Genomic DNA, 20,646 nt, shown 5'->3' with positions numbered 1-20,646 from the left:
TCTCGAGAGAAGGAAAACACACACACACACACACACACACACACACACACATGTTAAATTCTGATGCCTTTCACCATACTTCAGTTTTGGTTTAATCCACAATGTTCATTACTTTTTGCTTTTTTCTGGCTGAACACAAAGGAAAGATCTCTCAAACATGTATTTTGACCCATAATTTTTGGTCGTAACATGTCAGAAATAGCTGGATTACCTTGTACCAGATACCATTTTCAATTTTTTTGACAAGTTTTTTTCATGTTGTTACAACTATGTGGTGGTGTGTTGTGTTTTTTTTTTTTTTTTTTTTTTTTTTTTTTTTTTTTTTTTTTTTTTTTTTTTTAAAAGAAACTGGTTAAATTCATTACCACAAATTATTGTATGAACTTGTAGTGTACATTTAATTTCCTTCACGTGTACAGATTTTATTCAACATATTGGAGAGGATTAAGATTTTTAATCATATGCCAATTACATATGTTTTTGCTCTATTTTTGGGGTTTCTCCATTTTTCTTGATTCTTCATTTTCCTCAATTTTGCATTTTTAAAGTCTGCACTGCATGAAAATGTAAAATACAGTTTTCTCTGTATTTGTTTCTGATATTTGATTTTTTAAATACTAGAAATACTACATAGCTAAAATAAAACAGTTAACATGTCAGCCCTGCAGAATCTGTTCTTTGTACATTTTTTGATGAATTTAACTAGTAGATGGTTGTTTTCACTGCTGCATCTGCCCTCGTACTACCTGGTCAGCAGCCATTGTCTGCTGGATTCCTTGGGCATCGAACAGCCTGTCGGCAATGTTTCCACTATAGCAAACTATTCCACCCATAACTGTTAAGTCTTACAGTCCACGCTTCCATGATCACTTGCATCAACGCATTATATATTCTATGGGCATTACTTCATTCGGTGGTCGCTGACCTTGGTTATCTTTGCTCCATCTGCACAGTATGTTGTCCAGCCTGGATGGAAGCATGCTGACCTAGTTTGAATGCCTTGTGAAGTCTTCCTTGACCATCCTGGGTACTGTGGCTGCAGTATCATCAAGAAGGCACCAGATAAACTTGCTTCCTTGTGCTGCTTTGGGATCCAACGTCCTTTGTACCTGACGTCCATTACTCTCTGTCTTTGTAGAGCACGCAGTCCCATGATGGGTGTTCTGGTGTGCCCACACTACTGCAGGTGCTGCTATCATTCGTTTGTCTTTTGATTTTGTATAAACAGGTGGTGTACAGGCTATGGCCAGCCAGGTAATGAATCAGTCCACTCAGTGGGCTAAGAAATTTCATTTTTAATCTCTCCCTGATGTTAGAAATAAGTTCGTATGTTCTCCTGCCTGTGCCTGAAGTGTCCCGTTCATTTTGCACAGTTGTAATATGCAATCTTTTGTTACCTTTTTCGAATTTGCTTCAATTCAGATCACCCATCGTACTTCCATTTGACTGCCTTTCTTTAACCAGTAAAAGGCTCCCTTGTTCCTAGTTCCCTAATCCTAGAATTACTAACAAATCATCATTTGGCCTAGTGCAGTAGGCACCCTTTAATCTTAGTAGCACTCCTCATTGAACTAGCTACACTCTGAGCCCAAATGCTCGACTGATGCTAATGTAGAGGAGTGGTAGACTCTGATTGTTTTCAGAGGAAGGCAAAATTGCCTATTTGCAGTGGTTACAATTTAATACGTCATGTTTGTACCTTTAGTGCTGGCTTCCTTTGTATGATGTGCTAAGTTAGGATGTTCCTCCAGAAATACCTGTAGATACATTTTTACTGCACTTTTCCTAATCATTTAATTCTATTTAAGTTTCTTGCTAGGATCCCTTTCAGGCAGGACGTATGTTGTTTTTTCAGGTGCTAGTGACAATTTAACACTTGGACACCAGCCATCAAGTTCACAGAGAGCCACATCACATTTGTCTTCTATAATTCTTCTGGAGTCACCTCAGCATGTCGTCTGCAAATGCTGCCAGTCCACATATGTTACTGCTGTCATGTAACTTTTGGAGTATGGCCTCCAGTGCTACATTCCCAAACTCGGGACCACACACTGATTCCTGCAGGCAGCCTTAAGCACTAGGGCAGATGTACAGTGCTGCTGAACACTCCAAATCTCTAAGGCGGCCAAAGAGACAGCCACTATATGTTATTGAAAGCACCAGCAATATTGATAGTCACTGCTAGAGCATACACAGCACGAGTATCTGGTGCTACCAAAATTGCCTTTTAGTTGTGTCTTCAGTTGACTTCCTTCTTCTGAACCCTTACTGCCGAGGGCTCATCCTGTGTGGCAGTCTACGATTTGGTAATCTTTAGCATAATAGTTTTTCAAAAATCTTGTTGAGTACATTCGAGGCCAAATTAGTCTGTAGGATTTGGGTGTCATTGGACCCTTAACTTTTCCTTTGCTAATTATTACCACATCAGTGTTCTTCCATGGTGCAGGAACCCTTTCTTGCAAGAGACACGCATTGTACAGTTCACATATCTATCCAGTTGGTCACGTAGGGCTGGTATTACTTTGTCAGAGATCCTGTTTGGTCCTGGAGATTTTTCTGTTTGTTTGAGATTTATTTGCCATATTGCTTCCTGTGCAAAGGGGTACCCAAGCTTATTGTTTCTAGAGCCTTCCCATGACACAGTTCATAACCTGCACTGGTTGACTGTCTTCCTCCGTCGGGAATTAGTGTTTCCATTAGCAGGGCAGTTGACTGTTCTCGGGTTGACTGTTCTCAGGTTTCTATTATTGTTCAATCATCTCTTTTGAGCGTGAAGAAAATCGTTTGTGACCGTATTTTCTTGCAGACTATTTTGTATAGTATTCTCCAGGTATTGGTTTCTAAGTTAGTCTCCACAAATTGGTTCCATTGCTCCACTTGTTTTCCATAACTCTTCCTTAAAACGTTGTATCTTTGCAGCCTTTAGATTCTTTCTTGATGGGTCGTGCTGCTCTGGTATAGCTTCCTGGTTCTTCTTGCAGAATCTGTCGAGATGCAAGATACTCATGTAGAAGGAATTCTCCTGATAGGCATTGACACCTCCATTGCAGTGCATGCAGTTGTTGTCAGTTCCTGCTCTCTAACATATACATCACCCAGTGATGGACTTCCCTGGCACTGGTATACTCTTTAAGAGTTCTTCCCTGTTAGCCTCCTTTATGTTTTCTGTAGGTCTTGGATTTCACTTCGTGATGATTTAGTGTAAGGTATTGTGACCACTCAGTGTCATTCCACTCTCAACCTTCTAGCCTTTCACACAGTGCAGCACTCTTGCCTTTGCTAAAGTAACATCAGTGTTGTTTCTTTAACCTCTGTTTGTAGGTTGGTGGAGTGAGACGTGCATTCTGTACCTGTAGGTTGAGTTCCATAATGGCTTCTTCTAGTTGTCTTCCACAGGCATCAGTCAGGCAGCTATGCCACAATACTGACTTTGCATTGGCACAAATGGAGTACACAAGAGGCTTAGTTCATGTCACTAAATTGAAATAAATGGAAGCCAGGATGCAACTCTCCCTTCCAGTTAACATTTCCACACAGATGATGTATTCTGAACAGCACTTTGATACTTTTGTCACTGTTATGGCCTTATTTAATACTATTATTGCTGCCATACGAGGTTGTTTTCTTCACAACCTTTAATATTTTACGAGTATAACTAGACGTGCATACTTTAATATTGCATATTACTATGTTTGATATTATGCCTATTGTAATCTAATATAGCAATTTAACATAATTAGTGTATAATGTGACAAGTGCTTGATTAGACTATTCTCACCTTATCGTGGTAAGACATTGTTGATTTCCTACACACGAGTGTACCTTATAGATAAGTCAGTTGTTTCGTGATGATGACCCAATAGGCCAACTAAAATAGATATCAGCAGGACAAAAAGCATTTTCCTACCTTAATTACATAACATTAGTTGTTCAGTGTAACAATACTTTGATTACCTCTAATATGGACTAGTTTTTATTTTTACTGTAATTGTGTATGAAGGCAGTGTCTTGTGTGTAATATCACACATCCAAAACATGAATTGGTCTGTGGTGTCCATATGCAAAGGGCTGATTAATGTTAGGATGATTGTGAAAGTTTGCACTAAGTTAATTGAGAACCTGAGGTGGCACCTGCATTTTCGACAGGTCACTCACTCAGTGGCTTCGCCACCTAGAGGACCGCATTGCCAATGGTCCGTCATCGGGAGGAGTAGCTGGAGCGATCGGTACTTGTACACCTGTGGCAGACACTCCACCGGTGTGGGGCACCAATGGCCACTTTCAGGGTTAGTTCGCACTTTGTCTGCTCAAACTATGTTATTTCAAATGTAGAGTATTTTTTCTTTAGTAAAATAAATCTGAGTGTAGTCACTTTTGCACTGTAAACAATGAAATAAAATAAGAGCTCCTATTTCAGCTGTCTCAATGATCTAGTTCAGAGTATCTAAACTGCCAGTTTCTGCTGCCAGGTCGCTTTGACTAGTGGTCTTTGTCATTTGTTTTGTGATTAACTGTCAAAGTTCATTTCGTAAAATGTTAGTTCCAGATTAAGTCCTAGAGAGGAAAAAGGGAGTTTCTGGTGTGTGTGTGTGTGTGTGTGTGTGTGTGTGTGTGTGTGTGTGTGTGTGTGTGTAGGGAGTGGGGGAGATGAGGTAAAGGAAAATTCAGCGATTCGAAGAAATGTTGTTGTTTGGACTGTACCTATAAATGCTTTGCAGCCGCGGTCAGTTACGGTGGGGCAGTTAATTTCCTCTCACATAATCTATGCTGTATGATTACTGGTGTTGCTTCCATTTGTACAGTTGGTGGCAATAGAATGTGCTTCGTAAAACTTTGCTTCATTGTTAATGTTAATATCAGAAGCATATGCAGGGTGACAATTATTGAACTATATGGAAAAATATGTAAATTAGTTACAAACTATGGCGTGGGCATACTTTATTTGGCATGTAATTGTGACTATGGATGTTCGGGTTTTGGTTAAGACATGTTTGACATGCCTGCCATCATTGGCAATGATGTCGCGCAGAGAGAATAGTGAAATTCTGCTCAGCCCCCTGAAGTGTCGGAACATCACTGCTGTCGATGACCTTCTCAATGGCTGTTTTCAGGTCAGCAATGGTTTTGAGGTTATTGCTGTACACCTTGTCTTTAATATAGCCCAAAGAAAGGTGTTGCATGTGTTCAGATCCAGAGCATATGGCAGCCAATGTGCTCCCAAAAGTGCTCCTGCAGGACATAACTCTTCTGCTAAGATGGGGTCGAGCTCTGTCTTGCATGAACTACATCTTGCCGAAATTGGGGTCACCTTGGATAATGGGAATGAAATTGTCTACCAAAACCTTCGTGTACCATTAGATAGTTGCAGTGCCATCAAGGAATGTACCACCAATTATTCCATGACTGGACATGGCACACCAGTGTCGCCCATTGAGGGTGAAGGGACTCCTTGATAGCAAAATGAGGATTCTCAGTTCCCAAATGTGCCAATTTTGCTTATTGGTGAACCCATCCAAATGAAAGTGGACTTCATCGCTAAACCAAACCGTACATATGCATACTAATTCCCACCATATCCTGTGGCAAACCGTGCAGTTTGAACACTCTAATGCAAACCAATCAGCAGTTATGATAATTTTTATTTCATATAATTCAGTAATTGTCACCTTGTATTTGCCAGAAAGCATAAAATGTCAGTGACGTGACAATTGCTTTCATTGCACATAAACGCTTGTGATAAGGATTTGTGATGCAGTCTTTAAAGTAAGTGCTTGTAAAAAAAAAAAAAAAAAAAAAAAAAAAAAAAAAAAAAAAAAAAAAAAAAAAAAAAAAAAAAAAAAAAAACTGCAGCCAGTTGAAGTATAAAATGACATTTTTAGGCTGGCATGTCCCACTTCCAAGCTTCCTTGATGACAAGAGCTTTTGTGATGTTTAGTAGTAGGTGTTGGGGCATCTCACTGCAGGAGATATTTTCAAGATGTGTACAGTTGAGAGAACGGCTTGAATGTATGTCAGCCTGTGATCTTATAAAAGAAGGTATGAATACATAAATTTTAAATTTCAGTTGGTTTACGTCGTTGAAGTAGTTCAGAGGACAGTCGACAATGGCTTCGCCACCCGTCCACGTCAGAGAAGATGAAGTTGTGAAGGTGGCTGGATCATTGTTGGGGGTGGAACTGACTAGTAGGTCCACACTAGTAAACTGATCTAGGTATCAGAGGATTACAGGTGACACGCAGGAGATGGAACAGTTGAGTCAAACCAAAAATTACCCAGGTTCCATTTCACAGTCCATTGAAATATTACATTATGACCACTGCTTACTAATAGACTGGCTGCCACCTGATGATCTTCCAACCACACACTGTAAGGAAAGTAAGTGGAGCAGAAACAAACAGGGAATAACTCTGGCCATAATAAGGGCCACAAGTGGGGAAATCCACTGATACGAGCAACTTTATCTAATAGTGGAATGTTACGGCCCAACTCCTGGAAATGAGCATCTCGGAAATGGTGAAGTTGACCACTGTTAGCACGTTACTGTCATGAGCTCCTGTGGAATGTAACTAAAGCAGGTGAGAAGGTGTGGGGCATCTATGCCACTTTTTAGAATATGGAGGTTGGTGGCTTGCCTGCTCTGTAAAGCAGGATACGTGCCGGTCTGACAGAGTACATTGTTGGGGGACACATTCTTAAAGGGGGGGGCTGTGCATCACGTGACCATCTCTGCATTCCCCTGTGATCAGACTCTGCCAGTTAAGATCGAAATGGGTGTGGGACCTCGGAGAGTGGACTGTGGATTAATGGGAAATGTAACTCGAAAAGATGGACCACATTTCGTGGTACACCGAGGCCAAAGTCGTGTCGTACAGTTGTCCAGGCGAAGGTTGTGTGAAATTGGCACCACGTCACAGGTGCTTGCTGCTGAGGGCAATATTGTGCTATGGGGATATCATCTGGGCTTTCATTATAATATTGGAAAGTGTACTGGCCAATACCAATACTTCTCAAACATAAGCACTCCCACCCCAAGAGACAACAGGTCGTCGCAGCTGGCTGTCGCCATCGAGTGACGACAACTTCATTCATTCTGCTCCTGTTTAGTCAGCTCCTGAAGAAGCCTAACTGGAGCTGTAAAATTGACGAGCTTCACCCTTCAGAGGTGCTGGATCGATTCCTCCACCTTGTAACTGTCCGGAATGTGTTCTGAATGCACCTTCTTGTGAAACAGTATCTGGGCTTTGAGATGATGCTCGCTTCCCTCTGTACGATGTCTCTTTTTAGAATGTTGCGAGATCACTTTGTTGCACCCGACAGTCGTGATGTGAAAATGTTGTGATATAAACTCATCTCGTTGCATACAGCTTTCAGAAAACAAAATAAGGAAAGAGAATTATAAGAGCAATTTAATAATGTAGGCTGCAGGAAACTGTCCAAACATTTTTTAAGAACTGAAAATTGTACCTCTTCTTTTATTTATTTATAGCACATAATGTATGCAAGTGTGGTTGGATTAATTTTATTTTTAGATAAAGTCAGCATGATTATCGCATAGGGTTACACAGTGGCAAACTTGATGTCCATTTGTGACACCACCTGAGTCAAGATGGATGTCTCTGGTGCAGGAAAATTATAGTACAACACAGTAGCTAATGGTATAAAATTTCCTTCGGAACTACTCGATGGGGAAAAAGAATCCAGCTTTTTGTATGCTCGGACACTTAGTGTACTTCTCCAGCATTTTCTACACCCAATTTTGTAAATAAGTTGTGTGTGCTGTACATGGTTAAGCAGCTGTTATCACAAAAATTTTCATGAGTGACTTAATTAGCTGTTAAAAGCTTGTAGGTTCTATACTCAGTATCTTTATCATATAGATCCTTCACTATCAATTAAAAATAGATAAATTTATATAATCACTAATGGTGTTTCGTGTGGTTTCAGCAAATGGGCAGCACCTGAAGGTGCGGCGTAGCAACAGCCTCACGCCACCAGTCACAGTGAGTCAGACGTCGGAGCTATGGAGTTCACAGGTAATACTGCATCTGGTGAAAACAGAGTGGTACTCATTATAGTGGGTGTTTCAAAATATTTGTCAGATTTCAGAGAATTACATCTTCTGCACAAATGAAAATAAAAACTCGTGGTAATTTTTTTTTTTTTCCCCCCTTGCGCAAAGGACTATAATGTCTGTCTCCATAACAGAGTGGTCAGCATATATGGTTACCATGCAGAGGACCTACGTTTGATTCCCAGTACTGCAAAGGATTTTTCCTCTGTGGGAGGACTGGTACAGGTTGCACTGTTGCTGACCACGTGCCCCTCTGTTTGGCATGGGGCCAAACGGCAGAGGATGACATGGTGGCCAGTAGACATACCTTGGACCTTCAGGATCTCGACAAGCTTCTTTGTAGGACCATGAGGTTTTCACTTTCAAAATAACAATCCAGCATATTGAGGGTATATCTTTAAAGCCACACCCATGTTGCTAACATGTTTCCTGCAGTGTTTGCAAGAAGTTAGAAACTTTTTTTTCTGTTAAGGTCTTTGTCCACATTAGTAGGAAACCTTTTTCATGTCATATAGCATTGTCTGCATCTTTCCTTCTCATAGTGTATCTGAATTGCCAACTACCGGTGAAGTAGTGAGAAAACACTATTGATATGGCGCCGTATTGTTGATGCTCAAACACTTAGGCAAATGAGGGAAAAGGTGTAGGTATTGTTGGTAGATGAAAACATACTATTGAATGTTGTGAAAATAACCTGCTGCAGGAGCTGCCCTTGCAAGATTATGTTGCTTTCCAGAGCACCACTAGGATCTGATCCTCAGATTTTAAAATTCTGTCTGATATGGTTATGTTTCAAAGGAAGACAGAAGTTTCAGGAAAGCAATTCCAGTCAACAAAGATCTGTGTTACTCTTTTTCTGTGGTAACTGGAGTTTCTTTTCAGCACCTTGCATATCGATTTCACAATACTTGGTTCACGTATTTCATAAGGAACCACGCGACTTGGAAACGAAACCATGTTGGCTTTTAAATTATCTCTGTGCCATTGCTGGACATCCTTCTGTCTTCCACCTGTTCTTGCCAGTATTGAACGTTTAACAGCTCTCTCTTACCGAGGAGAGGCTAGTGGTGGAATGCATATCTCGATCAGGCGAGCTCTGAAGTCACTGATGCGAAGTTAGGTCTCTACACCCCTTATGGCTGATCCATTATCGAGCCTGTGCTCCTGGTGAAAATGAAAATTTGTAGTTGTAACTGCATTTCACGTGTTGAAGCAGAGAATGCACAACAGCCTTCCCTACCACCATCCAATTTCATTCATCAACAATGTCTGTAAGGTGACAGAGTGCACGATCAGTGGTCAGCTGGTAAGGTGGCTAGAGTCTCGGAATATGCTAACAAATGGACAATGTGGATTTTGTAAGCACTGGTCTGCAGTCGATGATCTTGTCACCTCTTGAGCCATATTACAAATGATTTTCTGTGGAAATGCCAGAATGTAGTGGTGTTTGGAGAAGGCTTGCAATACATGCTAGGGGATGGGAATCCACACTTGAGGCTTCGGATACCGCCTGTCCCATTTAGAGTGTTTTTAAAAGACCGGGTTTGCAAGGTACATGTGGATTCAGCTTTGTGCAATACTTTTATTCAGGGTAATGGGGTGCCTCAGGGCTCTGTGCTGAGCATAGCCCAACTTGCCATAGCAGTTAACCGAACATGGTCTGTCTCCCACCAGGCATCTTGAGCTCTCATTTCATCACTGGATGTGTGATCTACTGCAGCTGTAAACGGACCTGCTTACTTGAGCAAAATGTTCAGCGAGATCTTGACCGTCTTCACTCGTGGAGCATCGACAACGGCTTCCACCTTTTACATTGAAAAACTCTTTGTCTAAACTTCTGGCAGTGGAAGAAATTTCTTCCACCGTACTTTCATCTCGGTTTTGTTGCACTTCCATTTGTCGAAACCACAAAATTCTTGGGGCTCATGTTCAATAGGAAACTCTGTTGGTCCTCACACATCTTATCTGGCAACATGATGTACCCGATCTCTAAATATCCTGTGTTTTAAGTGGTACTTCATGGGCAGCAGATCAGAAAATCCTCCTCCGCTTATACCACTAGCTTGTCCGATCAAAAATGGACTATGGATATCTCGTTTACTTATCTACGCAACTATCTGTTTCATGTCATCCCAACACCCACCACCAAGGCACACCTTTGGCTACTGTAGCCCAGTTAAAAGTATGCAGACGCTACTGAACTACCACTGTCATACCAATGTGATACTTTCCTCAGCATTTTCCTAAACACATTTTTTGTCTCCCCCCCCCCCCCCCCCCCCTCCCGCCCCCCTCGACCATCAGTAAGGGGCAAGTGCAACTTCTTTGCTGCCTCGTGGCTTTTGCTCTCATATACTGCTTCAGAAGAGTAACCTTAAGTTACCTGCCATGTTCCTGATGGGTGGGAGCCCTTCACAGGTCCATGTTCATCTTGGACTTAGTTTGCTTTCCAAGGATACTACTCTAGATTTGACTTACGGCTGTAAATGCGTCAAACTTTGCACGCAACTCGGAGACAGCATCTCTTAGTATGTACTGATGGTTTCAAGATCAACCATGGTATCAGATGTGCCTTTGTCATTGGCAACAAACATTATAGATACTGGGTTCTAGAACGGTCCTAGATTTTTTAATGCAGAGCTTTCTGTCCTGTTTCAAGCCACCCAATACATCTGACGATACAGGCTTCTCAATTGCTTGTTGTGTTATGATTCACTTAGCGCCCTCCACAGCTGTGTACTATACACATACCACCTATTAGTACAACAAATCCAGGAATGTCGCCACTCACTTGCTGAAAGTGGAGCCAGTGTGATGTTCAAATGGGTCCACAGTCATGTCGGAGTGTTGGGAATGAAACTGCCGGTGCTGCTACTGAGGCTATTTAGCTAGTCTGTCCCTCCAGATGATCTCTGTAGTGTCGCTCATAGGAACATTGTCACTCTGGCTTTTCTCTATATGTGAACAAATGCCAGAAAATTGAACATCTCTCAACAGTTTGGAAGACTTCCTCTCGCCCCCTCTCGTTGCTGGGAAATACTTTCAGCTTGGCTGCCTATTGAGCACTGTCATTTGTCACCTTCATTTAAGTGGAGACCCCACACCACTCACTGCTTACTGTAACCAATCATTAACAGTGCACCATTTTCTGACCCAATGACAATTTTATAATTTTTCACGTTTTAATGTGTGTTTGCCATCTGAATTAACAGATGTTTTAACTGATACAGCACAAGCGGTAGATTTCGTTCTACTTTTTGTTATAGTAATACGATGAAGGAACTTGAATTATTTACTGTTGGAGCAACCTCCTCAAAGGGGAGGTAATCATTTCTAGCTATCCCTTTACTCAATTGTTTATGCTCAGAGTATTATCAACTCAGCTGTTTTGTTTCCTAAAGCAACAAAAAACAAACAAACAAAACATCCTTTTGCTGCTATGTTAGACTACTGCAACTCTGTGCATATTGCGTAGCAAATCTACATCTACATCTACATTTCTCCTCTGCAAGCCACTCAATGGTGTGTGGCGGAGGGCACTTTACATGCCACTGTCATTACCTCCCTTTCCTGTTCGTCGCGTGTGGTTTGCAGGAAGAACGACTGCCGGAAAGCCTCCGTGTGCGCTCAAGTGTCTCTAATTTTATATTCGTGATCTCCTCGGGAGGTGTAAGTAGGGGGAAGCAATATATTCGATGCCTCATCCAGAAACGCACCCTCTCGAAACCTGGACAGCAAGCTACACCGCGATGCAGAGCGCCTCTCTTGCAGAGTCTGCCACTTGAGTTTGCTAAACATCTCCATAACGCTATCACGCTTACCAAATAACCCTGTGACAAAATGCGCCGCTCTTCTTTGGATTTTCTCTATCTCCTCTGTCAACCCGACCTGGTACGGATCCCACACTGATGAGCAATACTCAAGTATAGGTCGAACGAGTGTTTCGTAAGCCACCTCCTTTGTTGATGGACTACATTTTCTAAGGACTCTCCCAATGAATTTCACCCTGGCACCCGCCTTACCGACAATTTTATATGATCATTCCACTTCAAATTGTTCCGTATGCATAATCCCAGATACTTCACCAGTGTTTGTTCTGCAATCATGTAGTCATACAATAAAGGATCCTTCTTTCTCTGTATTTGCAATACATTACATTTGTCTATGTTAAGGGTCAGTTGCCACTCCCTGCACAAAGTGCCTATCTGCTGCAGATCTTCCTGCATTTCGCTGCAATTTTCTAATACTGCAACTTCTCTGTATACTACAGCATCATCCACGAAAAGCCGCATGGCTTTAGGAGCTGGCAGCTTAAAACTGGCACTCGTGTAACTTCATGAGCTCTAAATCAGTAGTATTGAGAGAAAGTCAGCGAGTAAATTAGGACCCACTTCTAAGGAGTCATTTAATGAATGGGCATTCTTCTCATGAGACAAACCGTTGAATAAAGTCGTCAATTTCATGACACCTAACTTTTTATTTTCACTGCACAATATGGCAGATAAAATGTAACACAGTCTGTCCAGAAGGGGGGAAACTTCAGCATGTCCCTTTTTGATGTGGTCTATCATTTGCATTTTTTAGATGTGTTTCTGGTTGCTGTCCTCATATTTCTTGCCACCACCCTCCACCGAGTGAAACGAATCTTTTCTACATTAGGCATCATTTTCTTGCAGTAAGACCAATTCCTTCAGATTTAGAATTCTAGTTTTGGCCCCTCTTGAGTTCAATTTTTTCTGAATTCCAGAAATGTCTTAAAACGTAGTGTTGGCACCACTGTCTCTCAACTGATGCAGTTAACCATCAAGAGGTTTACGGTAGTGCTTGATTTGCACCTGCTAAGAATATAACCTAGAGTAGGAGATACCTGTACAGTGAATGATGTTAAACCTTTGGCTGCTGGAGGCACAACATCTGCTTGGCGTGCTGCGGCCTGTGACGTAATACGGCTACTTGCGCTGCTTGCCTGTCCCCCGGAGCCACCACCAGGACTGTAGTGGCCCACAATGCCCAACCTGCTCTCTGCTGAATACTCCTGGACTGATTACGACTTGCGCAGAGCCAGCATGAATTTTTGGTGACTTTGAGCTGTAATATCCCGGGCAGTAGTTTCTGTAAAGAAATCAAATTTGGCCATCTTGTACAACTTAATGCGTTCTTTTAAGAATAATAATGAAAAGAATTTTGAGCCACATTGAGTGAGAAAATTGTAGGTAAAATCGGTCAAAAAAAATAGGCACCTGAAAATATTTTGAAATTGGGCTTCTTGCGTCTCCTAGATTAATGCTGTGATGAACGTGAAACTTGGCATGTAGTAACCTAACAACACAAGGTTCTCATATATTAAGTTTCATTTGTGTAACACTGAATGAATTAAGCGAAAATTGAAGATTTTGTAAAAACATCAAAAATGCAATATTTTTGTTCTGATTTTGCTAAACTATGTTCTATAAAAACATTCCAGGCTGTATAATTGAAATGAAAGTTGGGCACGGAAATAAGGCCCAAAAACAATGTAAACTTCAGATTTGCATATCGAGTAGAGTGAACACATGATGAAAATGAAATTGAAAGTGCAATAGATCGATAGCACAAAGATATGGAATAATTTTTTTTTATTGCCATACTATTTTCCAATCTACAAATTAGTCGAAAAGATGTTGATTTTTATGGAAGATAAAAGCAGGGTATATTTGGTACTTTTTTTACAAATACTGTTTTCTATTAGTGCCTCAAAACCAGTCTCATTCGAACAACCAATTTTAAGCCCTCCACCCTTCCCAGAACAGCGAGTTTAATTTCCAATTATTGGCTAACAACAGAGACACAGTAGCAAGAAAAATCGCACTGAGAACAGAGTTTTAACTTTGGCATGTTATTTCTCGTTGATCAAAGGCATTTGAAATCTGTTATGGTAAACAGGTTTTGTAGAAGTAGACTGAATGTGATTAATGTTTGTTGTACTAATGATAAAAGAATAAAACTGTCTGTTACGTGCTAATAATTTAAATGTATTGTACATAAATTAATATATGGGTTTTGTTATACTGCCGCAATGTACTCGGAGTAATTAGAGTTGCCATAGTGCAGATATTGTGTCATCTAAATCATTTGCCAGCACGGTGCTACATATGAAGTAGTAAGGCATTGTTTAAATAATTTTACATCTGTTTTATCTGTTTCCCATCCTTCTTTTCGATCCGGCTCTGGCGAAGTTAAACAAAACAAAAGTGTCAATAAATTTTCTCGGATTTAGTTCCCAATGACTAGTAATTCTTCTTTGTATGATAAGTCTCAAAGCAGGGTACAACACATAATGGAATGTGTTTTTGCAAGTTTTCCATTGGTATCTAGTTTCCTGGTGCACTTTGTTTCGTACAAACCACACATCTGCACATTTGTGTACTTCCTGTGAATGTTCTCACAATAACAGCCAGAAAACGTCTCCCTGTGAATCGTGAGAGGATTCTTGTTATTATAGTGCCTTTCCCTAACAAATTTTTTTTGTTCTGTGGCATATTTTTCCACAATCTCCCCTAAAAGAGAAAGGTGGAACTCGGTGAGTGCCATTTTTTGCCCTGTTACCAATCGCTGGAGAGCATGAACATTTAGAATGCTCACATCCAGAATGTTAAAAAATATTTCTTGTAATATTTCAGTCTTGTGCACTGATCCCACTGAGCTCAGTAACATGTCACAAGTCAACTACACCCACACTCGAATTATAATCTACAATACATTCCAGTTTCTGTATTTTTTCCCCAGTATTTCTGTCAACCATTTGTGTTGTGTCTTGAGGTCAACATGCACATCTCTCTATCACACCACTTGATATCAAGGATCTTGTCAGTGGAAGTTTCTCCTTGTTTTAATTTCCTCTGCATTTGGCATATTCTTACAAACAGTGCTACATGCAGCTGTTCCATGGTTGTGAAGCCAGAGGAACAGGTCCGAGCTAAAGTACCAGTTATCAACATATAGAATATGACCCTATTTCAAATACAACCCCGTAACACTTGCCACTACGTCGCCACTTTTCCCTAAATTGTGGATCCCAATTTCTGTTGTTGCGCCTGTATATACAATAAAACCCAAAATATACTCACTCTGACAGTTGCACAGTTCAAATATTTGTCTTTATTCTGAATCTACTTCGCTTGTTTGGAATAAATGACTTAAAGATAATCATCCTTTGAACACCAAGAGACTTTCATCTATACAAAGCTTGTGATGTGGACGAAATGAATTACAATACCTCTTACGAACTTTCTCGACAGTCATCTTGACTTCAGACTGTCACCTCCAGTATTCAGAGTTATCACTGAAGTGTAGCATTCTTAGAAATCGGCAATAACAGTCTCAGGGACCTAATTTCGCTGAAAACTGGTGTGTTCAAAAGTGTATTTCTGGACAGATAATCATTTAATTTTAACTTCTTAACTTATGTCATTAGAAGGCAAATAGCAACAAAACAATTCATTTCCTCAAATCCAGTGTCTTTCCACTTTGACAGTCAAGAGTTTTTTCTCTGGTGTAAACGTAAAAAATTATTTTTGTCTGCAGTAAGTTGCAACAGTTCCGACATAAATATCACAAAAAGAAATGATAGAATGCTAATCTAGTTGACATTTGTGTCCCGAACTTGTCATCAAAGTAATGGTTTAACGACTGGAAATATGTTCCTTTCCAATCAAACATATCACTTAAGCACGCTCTTTTCCAAACCATTTCATTGTCACTTTCTGATTACTTGTATTCAGAGTAACTGCTCTCTGTAATTCTTGCTCTCCCCTCTGATGTAAAGGGTTGAGGACTATAGCTTAGAGATTCTGTTGAAGACTTGTCGCTGCTAGCAATATCATACAATTCACACTCACTGTCGCACCTACTGAGCATATCCAGGATATCTTTATCCAGGCAACCACGGTGACATGACATTTCTCCTGTAGAAAACAAGAAAACTGACAAAAATAGGGAAGCAAAGTCAAATTCTGCAAAAAGGGAACACAGCAACATACATGTATTCCCGAACTATACGGTCAGGCTACTTAACAGCTGCTGGAAAAGCAGGGCAGAGAGACAGCTCTGCACGTTTACATGTGTCACTCTCAGGTACCTGTGACTCTGCATGCCTAAACTCATCCCTAGTGGTGGAAAGGCCGGTGGCACAGTATGAGTCAACATGTCGTTATCGCTGTAGGGAAAGCCGAGGGCCGTGCTTAAAGTCGGGCACGCCAGGGGAATAGCGAGGTATGACGAGTTAACATGTCCCCAGCAGTCAAAGGGTTAATGAAATTGGAGAATAATCTTGGAAGATTTTCTTGCACCTAGAATACAAAACTTTGATCATCGTACTGCAGTTCGCGTTCCTGCTCAGGTGCGTCCATCGTCATCTGCAGTGACTCCCTGAGCAGCCTCCAGGCCATCGACCGCTGCTATCCCTCTTCTCCTCTGGTGTCCTCTGTTCGGGAGTCTGTTTCCACCATTACCTACTCTGGTCGTTCGGTGGTTTTTGTTTGGACGCCAGGTCACGTTGGCATCCCGGGGAACGAACGTGTTGACAGGCTGGCCAAAGGGGCGATCGACGCCCCAGCTTTGGAGATCGGCCTTACGGCTCGCGACCAGCAGCTGGTGTTGCGTCGTAAGGTGCTTGGGATGTGGGCTGCTGAGTGGCGTGGCATGACAGCCCCGAATAAACTGCGGGCTGTCAAGGAGACGACCGCTGTGTGGCGTTCCTCCCTGCGGGCTTCTCGCAGGGACTCGGTGGTCCTGTGTCGGCTGCGCATCGGCCATACGTATCTGACGCACGGGCATCTGTTGCGTCAGGAGGATCCCCCCCCGTGTCGGTGTGGGTCCCGGCTGACGGTCGGCCACATTTTGCTGGAGTGTCCTCGCCTGCGCACACTCCGGCAATCTTTTAATCTCCCGGGCACTTTGGCTCTGGTTTTATCCGACGATGCCTCCATGGCTGATGACGTTTTAAATTTTATCCGTGGTAGTCCGTTTTATGGTTCGATTTAGGGAGGTCCTGCACCTTTCCCTTTCTGTGTCTTTTGTCCTTGTGTCTGTTGCTGTTCTGGTGTGCCATGAGATGGTTGACTCTTTCCCATTTTTGTTCTCGTGGTCAGTCAACCAGTCTCCGGCCACCTTCCTTTCTTCTGTTTCTTTCTGTCTGGTGTTCCTCTGTCCTGTCCTTGTCTGTAGTGTTTGTTGCTGCATTTGTGTTCTTTTAGCGCCTGGGGGGACATCTCCTCCCCCTTTGGTTTTTACCTGCTCCATCGCTTTTCGGCTCGCCTGATTTTGGAATGGGGGACTGATGACCTTCGCTGTTTAGTCCCCCTTAAACATCCCAACAACCACCACCGTACTGCAGTTTCTAGAATTATGGCTTCAGTTCAGACAGAAAAAATGGTGATAGTCTTCCTTTAACACATTGGTATGTTGTTGGGGGTCAGTTACTATCTTGCAGTCTCAGGGCCAATGAGTGCTAGCTTTCAAAAATTTGATACGATTGTACTTCTTGTTGAAGTTTTCACGAGTTTCTACTACCACAGGGGGGCTCACCACTCTTTGGCAGGTTTGTGCTTGGCTACCACGGGGCTCCAGCTTTTGCAGCATTTTTTCCCTTCCGTGCTGCATGTCTATCCTCTAGATATTTTTTTTCTCCTCCCTTAGGGGAACACGTTTAGGATGTTATTGGGAATGTTCTGCACTGTCTGTCGCTGATGTAACAGCAGTCTCTCCTTTGTTTTTCACTCCCTATTCCTTTCTTCATTTCCCTTATCCTCTCGTTTTTCCACTTTGGCGTTTGATGTTCCTCTTTTACTTCTTCCTCCCTGTGTGCTCCCGAAGGCTGGCCCACGTGTCTGTTGAGTAACAGATGACCGGGTAACGTGTAATTCCCAGCCCCAGCCCCCCCAGGGGGTCCACAACTCTTTTGTGGATACGTGCGTGGCGAGCACGGGGCCCCGAGCCATTGCAGCCTTCTTTCTCTCCCGGGCTGCATTTCCTTTCCCTTCCCCTCCTTTCCCCTCCATGCTCCTTTCCCTTCTCCCTCTATTGGTGTCCTTGCTTATGTTGGCCCCCGCTATCCTCCTGGTTCTGTTGGTTTTACACTCCGGCTTTGTTGCGTAATCATCTCCTCCTTTTGGCATTCCTAGGTCCACCTCTGGGGTTTGACCTCCATTACAAAATTTCTCCTCCGTAGTGTGAGCCATTTGGGGAAGAGCACCTTACCTAGTGTCTCCAACGTGCGCCCTCCTAGTACATTCCACCTTTTCTTTCACGTCGTTGTCTGATGCTAGGGTGCATAGCCAGCACAGTAGCCAGCCCGTGTGGTGGGGTCGCTATGTACCCTTTTGGTTGAGCCCCCTGAACACACAGGGATCACACTTCTGATACCTGAGCTGTGACCTCCTCATGCATGCCTTGGAGTGGTTGCTCGTCATCCTGGAGCATCGGAACTCCCGGCAATGGCCGCCGTGCCAGACGGCCCTTGCTGTGGCTGGGTGGCGCCCTTGAGGAGAGCCCCTGATAGGAGTGGGTGGTATCAGGGCGGACGCTATGCAGATGAAACGCATACGGGTCCAAAACTTGGCCGTTCTTCTGCAGCCGTGTCTCTGCGTGGAACTGATTCCTCAAGTGCTGCTTCTCTTGCCTCTTTGGCCTTCCCTTCCATGGCTACCCCCTGGGAAGAGGGTCAGGCCCGTCGTCTAGGGGCAAAACCTTTCCCCCGTTATCTAGTTTGCACCAGGACTGATGGAGATACTTTCACCAGTGTCAAACCTTTATTCTTTGTGGAACACATTGAAGACAAGTTTGGCGAAGTGGACTCCCTGAGCAAGATGCGGTCGGGTTCGTTGCTGATAAAAACTGCTTCAGCTGCCCAATCTGCGGCCCTTCGTGCCTGTACCCATCTTGGCACAATTCCTGTGTCCATTACCCCTCACCAGTCTCTAAATATGGTACAAGGTGTGATTTTTCACAGGGACCTCATCCTTCAAACTGATGAGGAACTTCGGGACAATCTCGGACGGCGGGGTGTTCACTTTGTTCGGCGTGTTCAGAAGGGTCCTAAAGATAATCATATTGATACTGGTGCCTTTATCCTGGCCTTTGAAGGGGATACCCTTCCTGAGAAAGTTAAGATTATGGTCTATCGCTGTGATGTGAAGCCGTACATCCCACCTCCTATGCGGTGTTTTAAGTGCTTGCGTTTTGGCCACATGTCTTCTCGCTGTTCCCAGGCCCCTCTCTGTGGTGACTGTGGACGTCCACTCCATGAGGGGAGTCCCTGTGTTCCCCCTCCTGTATGTGTAAATTGTCATGGTAGTCATTCTCCACGTTCACCAGATTGCCCAGTATATAAGAAAGAAAAAAAGATACAGGAGTATAAGTCCCTTGATCGTTTAAGCTACACAGAGGCCCGTAAGAAATATGCACGATTGCACCCTGTGTCCATGACATCTAGTTACGCCTTGGTTACATCTTCACCCCTTCCTCCCCTATCCTTACCCCCATCCCGGACCCCTCTCCTCCCCCCTTCCCCTGCGGCTCTCACACCTTCTCCTATGGGCACTGCTCCCCCTCCCCAGCTGGAGAAGTGTCCCACTCCTTCGGCGTCTGCCGGTCAAGGGCACCTCTCCCGGGATGCCCCTTCCCGGCACCTTCCAGGTCAAAGGTCTGCCGCCGCGCGGCGACCGCGAGAGCCGCGGTCTGTCGGCCCCCAGGTCGCCCGGTCTCTTTCTGTTCCTGATCTTGCTGCAGCTGGCTCCTTTATGCCACACAGCCCTCCTCGATCTCAGCCTGAAAAGAAGAAGAAACATAAGTCCCGGGACAAAGAGCCTCTGGTGTCACCGGAGGTCCCTTCCCCGACTTCACAACCGGATTTTGACCTGTCGTTCATGGATGTCGCCCCCTCCTTGTCGGTGACGGGTGGGGACCCGGCGGTATGACTGGATTTAGTGTGTTCAGCCCTCATTTAAACCATCGTTCTGTGGTTCTCCAATGGAATTGTAATGCCTACTATCGTCACCTTCCGGAATTGAAATCCCTTCTTTCGTCCTACTCTGCAGCTTGTGTGGTTCTCCAGGAATCTCATTTTACTTATGCTCACTCACCGACCCTCCGTGGGTTCCGTGTTTTCTGTCGAAATCGGATCGGACCCTTGCGGGCTTCTGGTGGCGTTTGTATGTTGGTCCGTACAGACATTGCTAGCACGTGGATTCCTCTCCAAACTACATTGGAAGTGGTTGCTGTTAGGGTCCACTTAGGCTCTGCAGTCACAGTTTGCAATCTTTATCTCCCTCCTGACAGGACTCTTACACCTGCTGCCCTAACCACCCTTCTTCAGCAACTTCCTCCTCCCTTCCTCCTCCTTGGGGATTTTAATGCTCATCATCCTTTGTGGGGCAGTGCCTTTCCATCTAGACGAGGTCTTCTTATAGACCAGTTTATTGCAGACCACGACCTGTGCCTTCTTAATGATGGCTCCCCAACTCATTTCAGTGCCGGTCATGGTACCTTTTCTGCCATTGATCTTTCTCTTTCTTCTCCGTCTCTCCTCCCTTCATTAC

The 20,646-nt window shown here is 43.3% G+C and overlaps 1 protein-coding gene across 1 annotated transcript in view; it reads left to right on the top strand.

Annotated features, from left to right (window-relative positions):
• Positions 1–20,646, top strand: part of LOC124716716 (protein Smaug homolog 1) — a 99,708-nt gene that overhangs the window by 29,936 nt on the left and 49,126 nt on the right. The window contains 2 exon segments of the mRNA XM_047243259.1: positions 4,147–4,286; positions 7,945–8,033. Of these exon segments, the coding sequence (XP_047099215.1) occupies positions 4,147–4,286; positions 7,945–8,033 (229 nt within the window).

This window comes from Schistocerca piceifrons, chromosome 9 (genome assembly GCF_021461385.2).
Source record: "Schistocerca piceifrons isolate TAMUIC-IGC-003096 chromosome 9, iqSchPice1.1, whole genome shotgun sequence".
NCBI classification, from domain to species: domain Eukaryota; kingdom Metazoa; phylum Arthropoda; class Insecta; order Orthoptera; family Acrididae; genus Schistocerca; species Schistocerca piceifrons.
This window is presented reverse-complemented; position numbering and strand designations above follow the sequence as displayed.